The sequence below is a fragment of the Seriola dumerili genome, unplaced genomic scaffold (genome assembly GCF_002260705.1).
Source record: "Seriola dumerili isolate Sdu_G_001 unplaced genomic scaffold, Sdu_1.0 BDQW01002698.1, whole genome shotgun sequence".
Taxonomy (NCBI): Eukaryota; Metazoa; Chordata; class Actinopteri; order Carangiformes; family Carangidae; genus Seriola; species Seriola dumerili.
This window is the reverse complement of record NW_019176953.1, coordinates 158,986-181,048: the sequence shown is the minus strand read 5'-3', so window position 1 is coordinate 181,048 and position 22,063 is coordinate 158,986. Positions and strand designations below refer to the sequence as shown.

Sequence of the window (22,063 nt, the reverse complement as noted above, 5' to 3'; positions counted from 1 at the left end):
ACACACACACACACACACACACACACACACACACACACACACACACACACAGACAAAAACACACACGTGTTTCTCACAGCCAACACTTTTGGCTCTCTCCACTACTGGTGCTTAAATGCACAAATGGGATCAATGTTAATTACTTCTACAAGTCGGTTTGGACCAGTAGGGCAGACTGATACATGCCCACAGAATGTTCAGCAGGAAACAACAAGTTGTGAAACTTTAAAACTGGCTTCATTTTTATTTCACCTCTAAATTTTTTGACACAAACCAAAATGTCAATCAGGCTCTAATATGGATCAAACGAATCATTCCTGAGAGATTGAGACACTGAGTCATTAAAAAAGATTGACGAAACGGTGGGGCAATACTTTGCATTTTGTACTACTGTTCCCATTCACTAAATCAGCTGGTCCTGATGAGTTTCATACCCTGCTGCTCACTGTCGTACAGAACAGGTGCTATCGGCTACAATCCCAGGAAATAAGTATTTGTTTCCAGGAGCTGTCAATGCAGTGCTCCTTCTTATACCCTCCACTTGAATACTGATGACAGGAGTGACTTAACATTAGATCAGAAAGAAATTATGTTTTACGTAATCAAACAATCTTTTATTAAATTGAAAATCAAAGTATCTGCTAATATGTCCACTCTACACACCACATTGAATCTTAATGGTTAGAAAATGGGCCAGTGGGTGGCAGCATGCAGTGGAAAAGATAACAATAAACTGTCCTAGATGTTTTAAACTTTAAAACACACATACCTTGATGGAATTGTCCCTAAGGCCACTGATGATCTTGTCATCGTCGTACTGGAGACAGTAAACCCCTTTACTATTTTCTGAGCGACACTGAATCCTCTGCAAGTTGTGTCTGCCACATCGCCAGTTAGCCTCAATAGTCTGGAGGGAAGAGTGATTAATGAGAAAGACAAATTCAAACACAAACACAGGACACATCTAAAGACAAGACAAAAGATGCATTTCAACAAATATAAGATGGAGTCAAATATCATGTAATGTAATGTTATTAGAGGGGACAGAAATATGTGAGATCTAACAAGGTGGAAAATGGTCTTGGGATCAATGTAATGAGAATGTAACACCAAGATTATTAACTCAACTTTATTAATTAGCTGTTATCAACATTTTCTGTGTGAATGAAGCAACATTTTGTAAACCATTCTGTCTAAAAAAAAAAAAAAAAAAAAAGAAGCTGCTACACAAGCGTGAATAAACCTTTTAAATATATTAGAACACTTAAATTAAACAATTAAATGTAATATTCCAGTCAAGTTAGTCTATTAACCTTTTAAGGGCAAGTGACGGTCAGTGATGCATATACTGTATACACCTAAAAGTGTGTTATGTCACTCTCAAATATGAGTCAAGAGCAATCACTTCATTCAGTTATTGTTGTCTTAAAAGACTTCTTACAGCCCCCACAGATGAAAATGTGGCATTTCAACATAAAATATGGTGTAATAATGAAAGCTGTGCAAAGTACTAAAATCTTATATTCTTTATCATTTTCAGTTAATACTAAAATCCATTTAGCTGCTGTGTCTTACCTCTATGTCTTGGATGATCTTGGGATAAAGGGAGTGATAGTAGGAGTTGGGCGGGACTTCTGACGTGCGGTTCTTGAACAGGTATTTCTCCCTAGGGCGAAGAAAAATATGAGTGACGGCTGCTTTGTGTCCACTGGAATTTTTTTCACCTATAAATAGACACTCAAGAGCAACAAAATCTAATCTTACTTTCTCTTTCTCAGCCTTTATTCTAATTTAATTTTCCAAAGACAAGACTAACAGGCACTTTGGAAACAAATAGTCTCTTAACCAGCATCCACTGAGTTTCTGCCATTGTCAGCCATTTTTTATATTTATGGAATACAGTAATAGAAGAGCCACCTCTGTGTGTGTGTGTTAAGTCTCACCACTGGTGTCTCTCTGACAGGCCTTTCCAGAGCGGGTCAGTGCGGACCATGCGTTCGATGAGCTTCTTCCACAGCATACCCTCAGAGATGACCCTCTGCCACTCCTTACACACCAGCTCTGCCGAGCACAGCGAGCGTGCATCCAGGAAAGACAGGATGTTCTCCGCTATGTGATCCAAGCCTTGGGCTAGAGAGAGGGAGAGACGGAGCAGAGTAAATGTTTGCTGCAAAATTAATAGGATTTCATCTGACCTGTTTCTCTTTGCCTACGGCTCATTATTTTGTTTTTGTTTTTTTTCAAAAATAAGCTGTGAATTTATTGGTATTTATTTCTAATATAAAAAATCCCAAAAGAATCTGAGACAGAAACCTAGGTGAAAATTTTAAGACCACCATTTATGGTGTAAAATCCATTTTGATGCTGCTGTGTTCATTAGATAAGGGCCACATTTATTCTAAACAACAACTTCATCACTTTTGAATAAGCAGACATAAAATCTGAAAGATAATTAGTTTCAAATAATTTCTCTTTTATAAGTGAATAATAAGGGAAATCCGTGATGAATCTTATATGTGTCACACTTTGAAAAGTCAGACTGAAGAAGGAGCTCATACAGTCGAGTTGTTTGTGCTAAATGTTGCATTTACATCTGTACTTGTACCTGGCAGCGCAGTGATGAAGTCCCTCTGCAGCATGGGTTTGAGGTAGGAGTTGATGTGGCCGTGCTGGTAGTGGCACATACGGGAGATCAGGCGCTCGACAAACTCCACCTGGTCGGCCTCCGACCACTGGTCAAACAGGGCGATGCAGTGTTCCTTCTCCTTCTCATAGTTTCCCTCTGATGGACGCTTGCGGGACCCCACAACAGGACCATTACTAAGCTATATAGATCAGGGGCACATGCACATTTATTAGACTTTTTTTTTTTTTTTTAAATAGTAACTTGAGAGATTTATATGAAACAGTTGTTCAAGTGGGGGCACTCTTCTACTCTGGATTACATAGACACTCATTTGAGCTGTATGCTAAATTTTGTTGCCCAAAATGTTACTTTTGCATGTAGAAAAACATTGGATGGCGGGGTCACCTGTAGACTGGTGAATAATTTGAAATCTGCCGCATCAACTCACAGTTACTGCCAAAACAAGGTGTAAATCTTAGATTAGGAATGACTTGAAAAATACAATTTAAATTTAAATCTAGTTACGACAGTGGCACTAACACAATAACACTCAAATATTTTTTCCATTACTGAAGTGAGTGTGTCAGATTAAAATGGGGATCGAAACAGAAGGTTGTTGTGCTGGGCCTTATGACGGTCCCTGTGCAGGATCAAGAGGAGTCTCTTATTGTTGCAGAATTGATTAAGTTACAAGTCAATTTTCATTGCCATGAATTAAAGCTCGTTAAACCACTAGAAGCCCGCAGTGGTGAGGCTTGTGTGTGTGGGAGCAGGAGAAAATAATGCTTCAAAATAAATGTTCATGTCAACAACACTTGTCAACATCAGTGTGTGGTGTTCATGTGAATGGAGGCATGAAGTGATCAAGATATCCATGAAAAAAAATTAGTGTTACAGTATGTTGTCCAAAATAAATCATATTCAATATTATTTAAATTCTACTTTCTCAAATTTTCAATGATTTTTAAGCCCATGAAAGTTTTAAACTCTGTATCATCAACCTTAACATGAAGGTTTGCTTGTTTGGGAGATTTACCCAAAAGTGAACAGTTCATACATTATGGATTATTCCTGCATAGCAGATACAGTAATGTTTAAAACACTGTAAATTCAAGTAAAGTGAGCTGCAGATCTCAATTCTTCAGCAAGCTGTGGTCATGGATAAATAAAAGATTCACCCACACATACACACAGCAATGGGAAAAAAAGGATGCGCACACACACCTTGAGAACTGTGTTCTTCTTTGGCGACAAATCGTCCACAAGGTTCTGTGACTCCATCCCTGATGTGTTCTGTAGAAAAAGAACAAAACAAAGAAAAGGTGCAGGTTAGTATTTTAGTCTCTCTGTTTCTGTATTAAAAGGCACTATGAGAGCCAGGGCAGCGGTGTGGATAGCGCTGGACACAAGAGTGCCACAAACACAGCCAAGGAAGGGTAACCATTATGACTTCTGAGGCGTGCACGCACAAACACCCGTGCATACACACACATATGGAGTGAAAAAAACTGAGCACTGCAACAAAAGGAATCTATCTGCTTTCTTGTCTGATGTGGGCTAAGTAGTCTGGGCAGGAAATTAAACTGCAGCATCTTGGGTATGTCACTGGCAGAAGCTCAAGCATGACTGTAATGAAACTCAAGTCAGATACTGGTCTTACAGCATATACAGAGGACAGAAAAAACTGGGAAGTAACCAGATCCCATCCATTTCTAGCATGACTTAAGTCTTACAATGATCTGAGTCCTTTACAAGTGCAAGCTAGGGAAACTTGAATCATTCTAACTACGGGTTTATGGCACAAATCACATAGCATGTATACTCAGTAAGGCAGCAATACTATATTGTTACATACATCATTTCATGCATACAACATAGAGACCTGCTATCATCTTCGCTGTCAAATAGTTTCAGTTCTGACTCAGGATACGCTGGACTATTGATGTTAGGAGGCCATCTTCAAACAACATGTTAACATTTTCATCAAACTAGCATGTCCATGAACTATGAAGGCATACACTGCAAACTTTCCAGAAATGAGCAGGAACAGCACGACCGTGTCAGAGCATAACTACATGTGAAACAACAAAAAAGGGCCTAATCATTATTATCATTATCAGTATCATTATTGTTTGCCGGTTCACTTCTATGTGTTGATTATTTCTAACAATGTATATTCCTTTTGACCAGATATGTTCAAACTAATTTCAGGAAATGGGACACACAAAGTCTTTACCTAAGAGAGAATCAATTATATTGCATATCTGAGCCAAGGTCAGTCTTTGAAAATGACTATGTTGGCAAAAAAGCTAGAATACAGGCCTGCCTGTCTATATATTGTAATAGCACATCTGAGAGTGTTTCTCCAGAGGCTCAAGAAATGCCATTGGTGGTCTCTACCGGAGACTTATCTTAAAAATAGGATTGCAGAGTTATCTAGATATTCTAGATATGTAAAACCAAGAGCTGCATGGAGCAACAGCTGCTCCAGGTTGTGCTCATTGCAGTTGTCCATCAAACTGGGTGATGCTGCTACATGTGGAGAGCAAAACCAACAGATAATATTAGTGGTTGCCATTAAAACAACCACACAACCACACAAACAAACAAACAAACGGTCAGGTACCAAGACCAAAGCAGACAGGACAAGAAGCCAAAACGGATTGGTTGGTGATGATGATCATGCAGAGCAGAAGAAGAGAAGGGAGGAGAAATAAAAACAGACAGACCAGGTTTGGCCAAGCAGGCAGGCAAGCAAGCATGTAGCCTCTCAGAGCTTGAAGGAAGACCCCCCACCTCGGCCCTCACACCTCCAGGTAGAAGGGGAGAAAACTTTACTCCTCAATGTGGGGTTATTCTCTGGTACCCCTGCATCCTTCCTCGACTCACACCAAAGTTCTTAGGAAGTAGACTACTATTCAAACTCATCTGAATGTATAAGTGTCCAGTTTACATTATGGGGCACAATCATTGTTTGACTTTTTATCCATTCTGAGGCCTGATTTAGATGCAAGAACTGTGATTTGACATGATTATAAAGAAGTGAATTACAGTTTTCAGAGCTAAAAATTCAGTTCCAAACACAGCGAAATTGAGGGCGCACCAGAGAAGAACCTGAGAGCAGTGTGCTTCCAACAGGGAGGAAAGGACAACGGAAGGTGAGGAGGTAGGAGGGTGAGGAGGGGTGAGTGGGTGCTGTCCGCACCAAGGTGGTATGAGGAGTCGTGTGGAGTGGGCGAAGAAAAGTGAAGGGTGAGGAGATGGCGAGGGAGGAAGGGAAGGGAGAGGAGTAGGAGCAGCAGAATTAAGAGGAGAGAGGCAGAACCTGGTTGTGAGCCCGGGTGGAGGGGATGCTCTGCAGGCACCTGAGTGCACACAAACTCTCAGCCACCGAGGAGCAGCCCAGCCAGAGAGAGCGAGGCACAGAGCACTGTGTGAAAGAGAGAGAGGAAGGGAGGAAGGGAGGAGGAGAACGAAGTGGACAGGGTGAGGGAGGAGAGAAAGGGAAGAGCGAGAGACCAGAGATGGGAAGTAAAGGAAAAGAGGAGGGGGGTTGATGAGGGAAGTTGAGGAGGAAACCAAAGGAGGGGAGTGAATGGATGGATCAATGAATGGACAGATGGATGGAAGTGGTGAGTTGGTGAGGAACAGGAAAGGTGGTGTGTGGAAAAGTGTAAGAATACAAAAATAATGCATAAATAAGGTTTGGTTTGAAATTGAGAGGAGGTGGGTGTGTAATCATCAAAGGTGAGGAGAGAAGAAGAGGGGAGGAGGTGGGGGATAGTGAGGGGAAAAACCAGTATTAGAGCTACACACACATTGGCACAGTGAGCGCAGGAACACACACTCCTTCACACACAAGATACAGACTGATAAACATACACACAGAAGCATTATTAGACATGAACTGGGTGGGGATAGGTAGAGGAGAGGGGGGGGCAATGGGATTAATTGTCAATTATTGTCACTCTTGTTTTGACAGAAAACCCCACCCACTGTTCTGCCATCCCCACTCTCATGAGTGGTTAGTGAATAACACTGGGACAAAAAAAAAAGAAGAAAAAAAAAGAAAATCAAAAATCAAATTAAATACACAGACACAACCCAAACAAAATTCAAATTTTTCTCAAACCCTGCACCTGTGTATAATATTTCCTCAGATTAAGTGCAGGGAAATAGAGATGTTGTGCAGAATCCATGAGCTAGCCACACAGCATGTCTCTTCATCCTATTTGAACACTTAGATTTTTTTTTTCAACATTGATTTCTTTTATTATTTGGCTATTTAAACTTTTTAATTATTATTATTATTTATCTACTTCAACTTTTAGACCAAATTAATGCTCAACCAATGAAATATCTGGAAACCAGCGCATGTCTTATATTTTATTTATTTTTCTGTTAATTGCTGTTTAAATCTGATGAGCTCTTAAACACTTTAAAGTCTGGCGAGAGTGTAATCTACTGGCTGTTTCCATTAGTAATTTATCTCTATACTGGAATTTAGTTTCTCACAGCGATCGCTATTCATGGTCTATAAACATCTGTTGTGCTTGCAAATAGGACCCTTTAGTAAAAATAGGCACGAACCACTCACTCAGGCACGTTTGTGTCCCTCAGGATATGTCTGGTCCATATATTCTACTAATCTATCCAGGATATTATTTTCTCAGCATATCTTGGTATTAGGTCTGCATGACAATACCAACGATTTGTTTGGCTGAGAAACTAAAGGCTGTGCGGTATATCATATATGGGGTATGAATACCTGCCAAACTAAATCTATCGATGTGAAATTTAATTGACAAAACACATTTATGCCTTAGCTTAATTGACGTCTTCTTTACGACCACTTTGACCCCTGTAACGTTAATGTTAGCCATTAGTACGCTAACGTTAGCCTAGCTGGCTAGCATTTCACGGTAGCTAATCATTTCACAAGAAACCTATGTTACTTGTTGACCAAATCTGGCCGTATACAGAGGAAAGCGATGCCATAGTGATAGTTCATGTTTCTAGTTACCGAAAGATCTTCTATCGCCCTGAACAATTGACTGTTTTGGTATGGAAATGGCTGTCATGTATACCTAGCATTTTTAGCATCCTAGCTATTAAGCTAATTGCTACCTCGTTTATGTGAATGAAAAAGCAATACACTTCCTTCTACGCACTTTAAAAATATAAACAGACAAGCACCGCACTACTACGATTTAAGCTACAATCCGTTGTGCTGTGGAAACTATCTGACTGCTCCACACATCTATTACAATCTAAGCTGTCTTACCATAAACTAGATAATATAACATACCCTTAAATTTACGTGGTTCATCGCCTTCTAGCCAGTGTTAGCTGGATGGCTAAGTATCAGACTGGGCCCAGTTAAAGTGGCGCAGCGTCACCGCAGTGAACGCTACCCCGAGAACCCTCGGCTGTCTTCGGCCGACGACTGTACATCAACCTTCTAATTTCCCCGTTCATTACCAATTTAACCCAAAAGAACATATGTTTTACATTTATCAGATGTTAATGTCCAGGTCTTGTTTACCAATCCGACCAGTATGCGTAGCATTCTTAGCAAAATGTATCGATAATTTCAGGCCCTCCCTCTGGTTTCTGGTCCCCCCCCCTCTCCTTTCTCCTCCACCTCTCCCGACAAGCCGCCTCAGCCAGTTCCTACCGTCGAACCGAGGCTCGGCGCTTTCCCTAATATAAGACTGATACTGAAACCTTCGGGTGTTCAGGATGCCATATCGAAACGATTCTTACCATCAGTTCCAACGTTTTGTCCTCCATCTCCGGCTCCATGTTGACGATCCCCCCCGAAACTCGCTCTGAAAATGGAAACCCAGCCCTGCGTCGGCGGCCCGCAAATGCAGAGACGTCATTCACTTCGCTCAACCACACAGCTCCGGTAGGGCAGTGTCAAAGGGTGGGTGGGGGATGGGAACGCCCATGCTATGAAAAAGACGCGCTAATTGGACGGATTTTGTCAAAAGGGGGGGTGGTTTCATTGCTTTGCTTTTTATTGATTGGCTTACCGTGCTACCAAGGCTTCCCCGGTGACTCCCCCAAACAATAGGGCAAATGGATGAAGATGCTGTTGCTATCCTGAAGAGGAATACACTAAGGCAAAATCAATCATCCGCATAGCTTTGCTATGAGATGCTGCAGGATGTTGGCTCTTTTAATGTCATGTGTGATCAAAGGAAATGGTTATTTAAATTCAGCTCCATAAAACAGTAGCATGAGTTGTGAGGCAAGGATTCAAGGTTCAGTATTTCTATAGATTTGAGATATGTTCAAATACAATTTTTGAGAACAGGTTTAGGTGTCAGTACATTTCCATCCAGCTGCATATTTTAGTAAAGCCATACATCCATGGTTAAAATTAATGCAATGAATAAGAGGGATAATCAAAGGTGACAGTTGTTAAACCTCTTGCAAAAGTTAGTCACAGAAGTAACTACACAACTTTGCAAAGTAAAACCTGGAACTGCCTGAGCATGGACTGATGACAGATGACCTGTTCCAGACTTTAGTAGGCAAAGTTATCCAGACAAGAATGCTACTGTCACCATTTACCTTAGTTAACCTTTGTTGATGGCTTTTAAATGAATCCCACATGCATGAAAGAAATATGGTTTCCAGTTAATTGACCATGTTTGAATTACTCACATCCCAAAGTTGCAGAATTGTAATGTAAAATGGAAATGTTTTAATGCTTTAATGTGCATGTTTTGTTTCACTACACCCAGTAATGAAAGATTTCAAAGTCAAACTCCTAATTGCAGTTTTACTTCCTTAGCTTTTCCTGTGAATCAATTATTTGAAAAAAAAAGTATGTAACATGCATGTAACAGCTCCTTGGCTAGTCCTGTCTTCACAAATCTTTATGAATGATAATTTGCCCTTATCTTATTTCAGTGACAGAGGTAAGCAAATGGCAAATGCCAAATCTCATTTTCTAGATGACCAAGGTATTACATTTAAAACTATATCCACAGGAATGCATTAACAAATTTAGATTATAAAATTGATTTCTGATTACATGAAGCCATTACAGATTAATTTACAAATGCACTCAAATGTCATAGGTGGAATCTGGTAATTGGGATTCAAATACTTCAATGGTGAGAGAATTCAATTTCATCTAAACACATTATCTCATATCAAGGGGGACATTAATGAATACATTTATCCAAGAGCTATATTATTGCTGTCTTCAATTTAAAATTACTTCACTTTCAACATGAGGTGGTGAACTTCATCCAAATAGACAAGTGAATCTCCTAAATGCAGTCACACATACCCATCACTCACACAAGACTATCACAACATATTCTTTTGATGTCAGGAAAGCAGAGAAAAGGTCCAGCTTTCCAGGAAAAGACAGACACAGCACAGGATTGAGACCACAGCAGATGAGGAGGTAGCAATGGTTTTCAGCAGTTCAAATTTAATACTTTGTCCCCCTTTCTCTACAGAAACCCAGGTAAAAAAAATCCCCCACTCTCATAAAATACAACAGCAGCAGTTACCAGTAAAAAAATGAAATGCAAAAAAAAAAATAAGAGAGAGAAAGCATAGAGGGGCGAAGAGAGAGAGGGTAGGGACATGATGAGGCAAGAAAGGAAAATATATTTTCTATATGTGAGGAGTGAGTCCAAAGTTCATCTTCAGACCGGGTTAGGGGCAACGAGGAATCTGGGAACTTGCTGTTGTGTTCATTCAAAATGGAGGGGAGGAGGAAAAAAAAGAACAAAATGAGTCGAGTCCAATCCAACTAGGGGAAGGAACCAGCACTCTAAGGCAGGGATTTATTCAGGAAGGGCTTTCTCCCTCTCTGGATGAAAGAAAATCTCACTCCTCTTCAGCCTGTGTGATGTATTATGTCGTGTGTACAGATGAAATGTATGTGCAAGTTTGTGTATGCAACAGGTAAATTGGAAGGTGTGTCTGTCATATATATGGTCAACACGATTGCACCTCTCACTTGCTGCAAGAGAGGTGGCATTTTTCTTTCCTTATTTCTTCATTCATTCCTTTGCTTTTCTTTTTTCTCCCAATATCAGTCCCCGACTACCTAGTAGTCATCCAAATCAAAGAACTCATCGTCCTCTCCTTGGTACTCCATGCCCTGGAAATCCACCCTGTACCGAAGGATACCTGAAGAACACATAGATGATAGATTAACAAGGGTAATATGATGGCTAGCCAGCTTATGTCATGTTAGGTTAGGTCATGGAAGCATTAAAGAAAGAATTTGTATTAGGATAAGCTAATCCTCATTAGCTATGGGGGTGGGTGTATTAGTATCTAAAAAGCATGAATTCCTGAAATCCTCTTTTTTAAGTGCTACTTAGTGAATTATGAAACCAAGAATATTGTATTTGCCTTTACAAAGAGAAGGAAATGTAATAACTGTTTGAATGTCTTTCCTTCTTTTCTTTAGTATTTGTTTCTCTCTTATATATAAATACCGCAATTGAACTCAATTGATTTGTCATCATCAGCTCAACATTTTAGACGCTCATTTGTCCTGCTATTAGTTGTGTATCATAACTGCAAGAATACAAAGGACTCTATAATACTAATGTCTGTCACAACAACACATCAATATCAAAAAGGCCTTACCTGTAGCAGGAAACCATGTTAAATATATTTTGAATATTGTGACTTATTATGGAACTGATGTTCACAGTTGTGGCATGATGAGTAACACTCTTAAGGATATGCAAATTATGCTTGAAAGCACATTCAATCACTTGGTAAAGAAGGGCTAATGTGAAACTTATTACTTACTTATTGATCACAGGGAATTACTTGTGCTTGTAATTTGCCTCCACTATGCCTATTTCTGTAACCCCCCCCAACCAAACTGAAGAAGCAACCTCTATGTATAGGTTATGGTGCAGTTCAGTTCACAGGCTTAAGCCAATGATTATTACTAGCATGTGACATTCATGCAATCATATAGCCATGGCTATCAATATCTAAATTATTGCTGATGTCCATAAAATTAGTTTGGGTAGATCAGATTGACTGTGATTTGTAGCTATTTTTTCTTGTAACAAAGCTTTTGTGGCTAATAATTGTGATGCTTATTTTGTTTCCTACACTATTCAAGTTTAAAAAAGAAAAGAGGTGGTGAAGGAAAACCAAAAGCATTTTAAAAAGGTACCCATCATATTTTGCACATACCTACTTCAGCACAGAAAATACATGAGGAGACAGTTAGTTGTACTGCTTTCCAACTGGAGAGGTCAGGTTCTAGCCTCCCTAACTAAGCCACAGAACAAACTAACTGAATGAAATAACCACTGAGCTACAGATATCCTCCCTTCTTCCTTACTTGATGTTGTACAAATGTGCAATCCCAGGGACATAAACTCTATTATAAACAACTGTGTGCTCACCCCCGATGCCTCCAAAGCCCTTGACGAACTGGGACCCTTCCTGGCTCTTGTCTGTGACTATCTCCAGCGTGGCTCCAAATTTCTTGTAGTTGTTAGCAAACCACTCCAGCAGCGGCATGCTCTCGATCAGCTCATGTTCCTGCCCCGTCTAGAGAAATAAACAGAGTCAGAAACACTTGGCATGATGAGTAATTGGTCTAACCTAAATCACATGGATCAGTCCTTTCCTTGCGGGGCTTACCTCCTTGTCTGTGAAGTGAGACTTGTCTTTCTCTTGCTCTGGCGTTAAGTACAAAGTCTTCTCATCTGAATATCAAAGCAGGAACATGAAGATTATAGCATCGCCATAATACTTATTACCAAGTTTCTCAGCAATAATAGGTGTGGCATATGTGGTTTGTGTACCGTTCTCTGCTCCGTTGCTCTCTGCCCCATGCACACGTAGAATATAACGCATAGTGTCTAAGTTCTCGTAGACTATGAGGATCTCCACCGCTCCCATCTCCAGGGCTTTGAGTGTGTCCTCCACACCAAAACAGTACTTCCCCGTGTCCTGACTGATCTCATCAAAGTACCGCCCTGCAGAGAGAGACAACTATTAGGAAAATCTCAAACACAACAATAACTCTGTTCTTCTTTAGCTCAAACTGGTGGCACCTGTAAACTGTTGTTCCAGTAAGTCAGCAGGATGACTTACCTATGAGCTTCTTCTCCTGGATGAACTTGACATTAGAGAGAACCTCTGCTGAGAGCTCAATAGCCTGGTTGAAGCCATTCTCTCCTCCATAGGAGATGTCCACTAGCTTCAGAACCTTGGCCTGTAACCTCTGTAGAAAACAAATGCACGCAAGTTATACACTATAACTATTACAGAGAGATATCCACAGATAAGCACAAAGCATTATAATCAGAGGCATCCTTAATATAAATAGTAATTTAACTTTAGCCCTTTTATTAAGCAGCTTGAGATTCTAAATCATTGCTCAGGTGTTAGTGCACCCCAAGAACTGCTGACCTAAGCCCCAAATGAAGTCTGAGATATGCAGATCATTTTCAAACATGTTTTTTGTTGCTCATGTTGTTCTGTCCTTTAACCAATATACTATATACTTCACATTAAGTGTATTGCTTAATAATGAATGTGCATTACACCTCAATTACTAATGTTTGAGATGGTTGAGGTGGGTATTCTCCATTATGGAATGGCTGTACACAGTATAAATAATAGGTTTTGAATTTAAAAGGCCTATTAGCACCTGGAATTATTTGCCTCAGTCGTGAGAAACGCCCAGTTAACCCCACTATACAGTGTCAAGAAAAAGTAAGTGAACCCTTTGGAAGACAAATTGTTGTATTGTTCTATTGAACACATCCTTCAAAAATTCACAGTGTAGGCTGGGAAAAGTATATGAACCTCTTGGCTAGTGACATCAACAAAAGCTAACTGGAATCAGGAGTGATCAAATCTGGAGTCCAATCAATGAAACAAGATTGAGGTCTGTGTGTTAGAGCTACTTTGACTTTGAAAAAACACTCAAAAATGTTGATTTTGCTATTCAAGAAATATCTGTTGATGTGAACCACGCCATGCAAAAAAGAGATCTCAGAATATCTATGATCAAGAATGGTTGATGAACACAAAGCTGAAAGGGTTACAAATTCATTTCAGAGTTTAGATATTCATCAGTCTACAGTTAGACAAACTGTCTATAGAGTTAGCTCTATGACTACTCTCCCTAGCATCGGACGTCCAGCTGAATTCAGGATGATCAGTGAGGTAAAAATGAAGCACATAGTAACAGCCAAAGGCTTAAAATAATCATTGGAGCTGGTTAACATCTCTGTTCACAAGTCTACCATGCAAATCATGGTGCATGTTTAAAAAAAAAAAAGCATTGCTGAGCCCCTGAATTTTGCCATTGAGCAGCTTGACACTCCACAACACTAATGGGAAAATGTTTTATGGAATGATGAAACCAAGACTGAATTGTTAGGGGTAAGAACATGCAGCACTATGTGTGGTGTAAAAAGTGCACTGCATTCCAACATGAAAACATCATCCCAATGGTGATGTACAGTGGAGGGAGCATCATGATTTAGGGATGATTTACTGCCTCCGAGCCTGGACAGCTCGACATCATCGGGGGAAAATGAATTCCCAAGTTTATCAAAGTATCTTGGAGGATAATATCAGGGTGGCTGTCCACCTGTTGAAGCTCAGTAGAAGTTGGGTGATGCAGCAGGACAAAGGCCGTGAACATCAAAGTAAATCTACAGAATGACTTCAAACAAAGAAAATCCACCTGTTGGATTCAGAGCGCAGACCTTAATCCAGTAGAGATACTGTGGAATGACCTGTGGAGGGCCGCTCGCGCCAGACATCCAAAGAAAATAACTGGTGCCAAAGGATGCTTGACCAGTTATTAAAGGGTTCACTTACCCTTTCCACCAGCACTGTGAATGCTTAATGGCTGTGTTCAATAAAAGCACAAAAGATTATAATTGTTTGTGTGACGTCTGTTTAGGAATACTGTGTTTGTCAGTGATCAGATCACATCTTATGACCAGTACATGATATTTTTATAAATGCCTTTATGTTTTTATTATTACTGTACAACAGAGATATTTGTTTTTCTAAATCACAATATTAAGGATATAAAGACAATTGAGTTGTCTTGACTACACATATTGATTTAATTTTGCATTTATCTTGTCTGTTTGTATATGTTGTGGATTTGTTGCTTTCCAAAGATGGAAGAAGTCAGTCATTTTCTGAATCTCTTTTACGCAGAAGTATTGTTCGTGTATAAAACTAATCTGAGATTCTAATTTTCTAAGTAGTTTCTAAATCGTTTGGAAAGCCAATCATTCACGTTTATTATTTGTTGATATATTGCATAATAAATACTTTTGATGCTGCTTTTTAATCAGAAAATACACAGACACAGACTTACTGGGTCGAACATGTCAGACTGGCTGAGCTCGGTCTTGAAGTCGGCAGAACCAGCCAAGACCATTCCTGCCACATTGACTTTGTCGTTGGACACAAAGAGCTGGACAGCCGTCTCAGCCACTTTTCTCACATAGTTGTGCCTCTTCTCCATTCTCAGACGAGCAAAACGCAGAGCAGACTGCCCTCCTCTGCCTGGAGGAAAGATAAAGATAAGACACGGTGTCTTTAGAATGCTTCTTTAAGGACAAAACTAAAAGCCACAGACAAATACTGAGTAGTATATATAAATTCTCTAATAATCCCTGATGTGTAGCTGAAAATATTAAAAATTCAGAGTCGTGTGAGTATTGTGGGTCAGTACCGTGCTTCTTGGGTAGGTCCACAGTGAACTTGTGCAGCACCTCTCTGGTGTTGCCCTGCAGTGTGCCAAACAGTGCCCCACTACCGTCAATCACAATAAAGCCAAACTTACTGTCGTCAGAAAGCAGGGCTGTCAATGCCTGTGTTAGGAGAGTGAGGGAAAAATGGATGATGAAAACGTGACAGAAAGCATGCAAGACACCAAAAGAGATGTTTACATCCCAAGAATCTTCTCTACAAGAAAAATAACCAACAGAAAGCATTAAAAAGCTCTCACCTCGGTGTGGAACTTATTGTCGCAGAGGTACAGGGAAGTGTTGATTGGCTTAAAAGGCTCAAAGTCGATATTGACTTTTTTCTCCTTGCCTTCCTCTGTCACAATGGTGCCACAGTACACGACCAAACCATTTGGTGGCACTGGTAAGAGAGAAAAGTCAGAGGCTAGATTAGACAAATACTAAGTTTTTGTACAAAGAGACACAAAATGTACAGTTTCTGAGGGAGAAGCCAGAGGTGCCACACAGTGCAATGGAGTTGTAGAGAGACGCCGCACAGCATCATCAAGCTTTCTGAGGATGAAGTATGCTATTGTGTATGTTAGCTCTAAAAAGGCCACAGTAATCTGTGACAAAATACCCAACGTTTCCGCTGTTGTGTTTTTCTATTACGATGTATGCACCGACACTGTATCAATGGGTAATACACACCCTTCCTTCAAACGTTACAGCCACCTACTTTGTAATTCAGTGCTATTAACTACCACATCAGGTGCCAGTTTAATCTCCTTTACTAGCTGGTTCGAAGCATGTTTGATATGGAGGAAGAGCACTGTCATGAATGGTTATGTCCAGTCTATTAATGCCCTTACCATGGGCTAATGTTAAGATGTAAATATGTGCATGCTGAGAGAGATGCTGGACAATTATATTTACATGATTTCTAGATCAATTTAGACCTAATGTATATGAAAACCTGCTCATGTTTAGAAATCTGGACTTAAGTGTACACAAGCACAAAAATCAGATGACAATGTCTATCACAGATGATTATTTGACAGCTTTTGCCTCAGCCACTGAAATTATGTCTTTATATTTTATTATATGTCAATTAACCACTAGATCTGACTTTCAATCTGGCCATCATTGGAAATATGAGGATAATCTTTATGTAAAGACACCATGATCAATCAACCAATCAATTCTGTCCACCTACCCCTGAAAACCCCTGTTTTATTTATGTTTTCATTGTAACACATACCCTTGTTGTAGAGTTTTAGTCTTTGCTGTACAGAGGTGATGGCCCCGAGTACAGAGAGCCTGTTGACTCGGCTCTTGATGTTGGAAGCAGTGCCAAACTCATCAGCCAACATTTTGGCCACTCTGGATATCTGGTCCTTGGGAGGGATGATCAGTGAGATCATACTGGTGCCATTACTATAGGAGAGAGAGAGATGATTTAATTTATGTTTACACTATAAACATTTATGCATGCATACACACAAGATGCTATGAGATGGAGTATCTACCAATACACTATAAACATTGCTACTTTACCAGAACACAATAACATAATTAAACTCAATGTCAAAATGATACTGGCCTGACAGGCGTTATCCACTCTAACTATAATTAACTTCTATTAATTTGAACTGCAACTTTGATGACCTGTTTATTTTATCAATTTCAAAATAACCATCTCTTACGCTCTCATTTTGTAAACACACAACTTTCCCTTGCAAGATATCACCTTGACAAGGTCTGAAAGGTTGAGGGACAAACAGGGTGAGCTTTCAGTTACACAGTATACAATCTCTGCCCTTGAAGCCAAGGACCGAGTTTCAGTGCCACTGCTCTACACTGTTGTCCTCCATTCACTACCTGTCAAAAGACAAAGCATACCAGTGCAGACTGACACTGCACGCACACACATACAGGCGCAGGTAGCAGCAGCTGGATGAATATAGGGCAAATGGTCAACTGTGTGTGACATGGCAGGCGGTGGAGCACAGGACAGCAAATTCTGCGCAACACTAGACGACAAGCTGTCGCAGAGCAAGCTTCAAGCCAGTGTAGCAACACCCACATTACATTTCACATGCCGTATTTGATAATTCAACAAGGCCACAATGGCCCTACCGGCAAACAACTGATCTGGATTTCTTTTCACCTGACCATTATGTAGCCGGCAAAGCTTTAATGTATCACTGAGTAGCTCGGCTGCCATGAGGTAGCTAACTTAGTGGACTCTTGAGGGAATTAAGTAGCTCTTTCTAATGATCTGCGTGTACAAAGGCCTGGCAAACGCCGTTGGAGGTTTGTGAAATGCTTCTATCGGAGCATGTGGAAGTGCAAGTGTAAGCTAGCCGGCCTTCCTTTCTCATCAACGTGCTTTCTTGTTAAAGATAACCATGGCGGCCTCTCTCCAGAGATGACGTCTATTAGCGGGTCTCGTTAGCAACGCAGCTAACACTACAGTTACGAGCTTTATACCCTTTATTAGAACTTGAGGCAACACACTCCACAATGTCACCTATAACACATAACCGCAGACAAACCAAAACACATATTCCTCCAAATTAACACAATGTTTCCGACCTCCAGATAAGCTAAATGCGACAGCAGTTAGTGCTTAGCAATTAGCAAGCTAGCAGCAAAAGCTACTGTAAGCTAAGTTATCTATGCTAAGCTAACCACTCCCAAATTCGGCCGCACTTATCCGATCTCCAGCTGTTGCAGCGGTCCACATTCACACCATCAACCGAAGCCATAAAGCCTAGCAGAGTCTGCCGTGCTACAACACCGACACAAAGCTCAAACTGATCCCTTACCCACGGGCAGCTTCCAAACTTTTGATCAGCTTCTTGATTTTCCATATCTCCACGTTCCTGTCCGCCGCGCTGGGGTCGTCCGCCATCTTTCTGCTGTAATCGCTTCAGCACCTGAAAAGACGTGAAAAAAGAAGAAAAAAACATGCGGTAAACCGGTCAGGAACCAGATTGACCGATATTCACAATCTTGTTAGGCAGACAGAATATTCGTCCTAACTAGCTGGACTAGGTACCTCTCCAAACTAGTGGCACGGTGTCCGTTAAGGCACCTGACCAGCTCTGGCAGCTGTACTGACCGTGAGAGAAAGATCCTTCCCGGGCTGTCTCTGTCAGTACAGTGCGCGGAGAATAACAGGCCTACAGTCTGCCAGGCCCTAGCGTCCACCCTGTTCTTATCTAATACGACCTACTTTCCACCCGTTCCCGTGGAAACCAATTGGAAAACCAACGGTCAGCTTTTCAAACATTAAGTATATATCTGAATAAATGGGACCGGTACGGTACCTGCCTCGGACAACGCCGCTCCGCTCCGCTCTCGGTCTGCTGCGCTACGTCTGGTCGGTGGTCCGAGGAATGACGTTGCCTTCCCGACCGGTTTCTCTCCTCCACACGCTGCGCGTGGTGCTATCGACGGGGCTCACATGTGGGAGGTGGTTAGAACTGTGGCGTTCACTTCCTGGAAACCACATAGAAACCAATGAAATCATTTGGTTGCTGTGTCAATCATGACAATCTAAACAAAGATCGGAAAGAAACTAAACGCATCATCGAAGCTGGGCGGGCGTCCTTAACTGTGGATCGTGGGATTTGTAGTTGGTCAAATTTAATTCAAACACTTCAGTTGAATTAGTAGGTTGCACAAAACTGAGACAGTCATATTTGTTGTTAATCCTGTGACCATTTGCACTTTAAGTTAAAAAATGTAAGACTAAATTATCATGTCCTCTTAGTGTAGTTCTATACATATTACATCGTCATTACTTATTTTATGACAGGTTTACATAAATATTTAGTGTGAAGAGTGACATCTGCTGGCCACTTTGAAAACATGCTTGTCAGATAAATTATTCTTTCCAACCGGAACTACGCAGATTAGCTGCTGTCAGCCTTTTTTTTTTGTTCACACGTTTCCTCGAACACATTCAATTTCTAGCTCTGAATGTGATTTTGAGGCCAATTACACACAAGGACATTATGGCTGTAATGGCTATTGATTTACCTTTCAGAAAATTACAGAACCACACATAATATAGCCTAATTTACCACTCTCTCTTGTTGATAGGTTCACTGTTCTTCAATCTACTCCATATTCAAACGTTTTGCTTCTCTTTGCACAATCTGTCTGATGACTTTAGCTTTGAGAAACAAAAGACCCCAACTCTCACTGGGTTTAGACACTGTCCAACGGGAGAAACATTCAACCTTCAAAGACCAGAAGTGGGTAAACTGAGGGTAGGTGGATAAACTGTAGTGACTGCTTTTCTGACATATTAGAAAACAAAATTTCTACACGGTAATTCAAGTCTAACTCCGACAATTTGTGATGCAACAGGTGTCTTGAAGGTTACACACGAGAGCTTTCCTTTGTACTGTATGTCCGAGTCAGCAGAGTTCAGCCATCTTTTTTAGCCTATATATGTGTTGGGACCATGTGGCTTCCAAACTGCTGAGTGGGCTACTGTATTTCAAACCAGGGAAAGGTCAGCCATCCAATTAATGTGACTGGTGGTGTAGAAGAAAATAAAATCTTGCAGCATGTTTTCAGCCTAAGCCAGGCAGCTCAGTAATCCAGTTACCTTCTGGTGCTGAGGCTGATGATACAGACTCAAATTATTGGGTGAGACATTGGATGAGCTGTGTGTGAGTCTAAAATTGTAGCATGAGTGCGGTGTAAGAACAGTGTTGCTCTGAAAGGTTTTAGGTCATTGCAATACAACAATTAGCTGCTGAGCCTTCTGTAGATGAGGCCAGTCATATTCAGTGAAATATCTGATGAGAAACATTATGAGTACATTTACTACATATTAAAGATATTTGCAACTAAAAGCTACTGTTCACTGTGAATGATACATTTATTTTAATATGATGGAAATATATGCTATATCCTTTGTATCGTAGCTGTAGTCCTGTCTTTGGACCCTCTATTATTAGAAAAATTTACAAAGCAAATATGGATAACAGTTGCATGTGTTTTGAGTACACTAGCAGGAAAGACAAATTGTGCAAGCCATCTAAACATTATGCATATATGAAATATTGCATTTCTACCTGGAAACCTGTTTAAAATGTGCTTTAAAGATCTCCAACACACAATGTTTACTTTTAATGAACACATTGGACTCCAGGTCTGATGTGTCACTTTCCCTGAAATGCTTCAGTTTCAAATATTAAAGGTTTATTTACAGAGTATATTCACCAGAAGAATATGGCAGTAAGGGCCTAAGTCAGAACCAAAATGGTAAATATATATGTACAAAATATGTGGACACTAAGTCTGACATATTTCCTACACAGAAGCAGCCAACATTTTTCTTTTACACAGAGAAGTGAAAGAATACTAAGACCTATACAGATTTGGACCACTAGATGACAGCATTGGTTAGTCAAAAAATTTATGATTTCTACAGTATCTCACTTATTCTTATTAGCTGATGAAGGAGCATCAGATCCCTGGTGCTTCTGTTTTGTGTATTGCTTGATGGGACACTCAGAAGTCAGGTCTTGTTGTGTATTTGTCACACTAATTGTTAGACTTTATTAGGATGCCATATGCTGGATATTAGTCACTGTCTTTAGTGAATTGTGATTGTTTCTGTCAGAACAAACATCTGCTTGTGCATGAAGCAGCAAGTCCAAGGATTATCCCTGTGGTATTACCCATCTCTGGTGAACTAGGGGAGTGGGAGGAGGTGGGTGTTGTTTTTGTCAGTATTTGGCACTGTCAGGATGGCTACATCACAGAGAAAAAGTGATATAGCAGTTTCTGCAACTGACTGCCTCCAAAATCGTCCAGCACCGGTATCAGTGCCAATTCATCACCATCTGTCGACCATCAGAGCTGTAATGATCTGTCGCTTGGAAATGGATGGTGCTTGCTGCGCCGTGGATGGGAGGTGTCCTGGCCAGTACTTCATTTCACCTGGTTGTCACACACAAGCATTCAGAAGAGCAGAGATGGTGGACAGGTTATAACATACCCGGGACTTTAGCTAAATCAGACAAAAGAGAGGAATTAATTTGTGAGAAAGTGGTTTTTGGACACTCAGATGTTTAAGGTTTATGTTTCTTTTGTGTTTTGTCTGATATTTTGTCCTGTTTCATACCTTGGTCCTGAATAAACAACATTTGATTTGAAATGTATTTTTGTATAGTTGCAAAGTCCTTTAATATTAACTATAACTTGAACTTCTTAACAGTATTAACACACTCGAAAATATAACCTCTAAATTAGATAGTAAATGAAAACTATGGCTTGCTGTGTAAATCTATATGGTATAGCCCAATGTCTTCAATCTCACTTATACTTATAGTGCATCACTTTTAAGACCAAAATTAGATCTCTGTATGGCTCTTCAAAGCAACTAAAGGTCTATAAAGAATGATGCATTCTCTTCAAAGTATTACAGTGTCCAAGATGCACTCTACTTGGCTTTAATAATGTGAATTGATTTGATCATTTTTGCAACAGGTATAACTTTACAGCGCAGTTCTATGGCGTGTGATGGGTGAGGTGTTGGACTTGGATACTCAATCAATTATTATTCACTTGTATGTAACTGTTATGTCAATATTGCTGCCTTTTCCTGAATGTCACATTGTGCTCTGTAATGTATCAACAGCGACCTTCGATTTGCTGGTAATGATGTCATAAGAGGAGTGAT

General features: G+C 40.3%; 2 protein-coding genes across 4 annotated transcripts in view; both read right to left on the bottom strand.

Moving 5' to 3' along the window:
• Positions 1-8,485, bottom strand: part of fbxw11 (F-box and WD repeat domain containing 11) — a 15,138-nt gene extending 6,653 nt beyond the window's left edge. Inside the window, exons 1-6 of the mRNA XM_022769329.1 lie at positions 8,393-8,485; positions 3,851-3,919; positions 2,606-2,825; positions 1,944-2,130; positions 1,576-1,666; positions 770-907 (exon numbers count right to left, since the gene is read on the bottom strand). Of these exons, the coding sequence (XP_022625050.1) occupies positions 770-907; positions 1,576-1,666; positions 1,944-2,130; positions 2,606-2,825; positions 3,851-3,919; positions 8,393-8,431 (744 nt within the window). The 5' untranslated portion in view covers positions 8,432-8,485. The remainder of the gene's footprint in view (positions 1-769; positions 908-1,575; positions 1,667-1,943; positions 2,131-2,605; positions 2,826-3,850; positions 3,920-8,392) is intronic.
• Positions 8,486-10,062: 1,577 nt separating this feature from the next.
• Positions 10,063-18,806, bottom strand: etf1 (eukaryotic translation termination factor 1). 3 transcript variants are annotated; one of them, XM_022769324.1, is made up of 11 exons: positions 18,687-18,806; positions 18,183-18,293; positions 16,613-16,788; positions 15,633-15,772; positions 15,357-15,495; positions 14,997-15,187; positions 12,740-12,869; positions 12,448-12,621; positions 12,284-12,348; positions 12,043-12,190; positions 10,063-10,792 (listed from the first exon to the last, which is right to left on the bottom strand). In XM_022769324.1, the coding sequence occupies exons 2-11, from the start codon at positions 18,266-18,268 to the stop codon at positions 10,710-10,712; spliced, it is 1,332 nt and encodes a 443-aa protein (XP_022625045.1). In that variant the 5' UTR covers positions 18,269-18,293; positions 18,687-18,806; the 3' UTR covers positions 10,063-10,709. The 3 variants fall into 3 exon arrangements, with proteins under 3 accessions (XP_022625045.1, XP_022625048.1, XP_022625047.1); XM_022769327.1 differs by having other exon boundaries at positions 18,691-18,806; XM_022769326.1 differs by lacking the exon at positions 18,687-18,806 and adding an exon at positions 18,416-18,496.
• Between the last annotated feature and the right edge of the window lie 3,257 nt (positions 18,807-22,063).

Bases quoted from the DNA above. Each gene is read 5' to 3' on its own strand.
- etf1 (XM_022769324.1), bottom strand. From the start codon at position 18,268: ATGGCGGACGACCCCAGCGCGGCGGACAGGAACGTGGAGATATGGAAA. The intron at 16,789-18,182 runs GTAAGGGATCAG...TCTCTCCTATAG, and splicing joins AGTTTGGAAGCTGCCCGTGG to TAATGGCACCAGTATGATCT. The intron at 12,622-12,739 runs GTAAGTCATCCT...CTCTCTCTGCAG, and splicing joins CCAGGAGAAGAAGCTCATAG to GGCGGTACTTTGATGAGATC.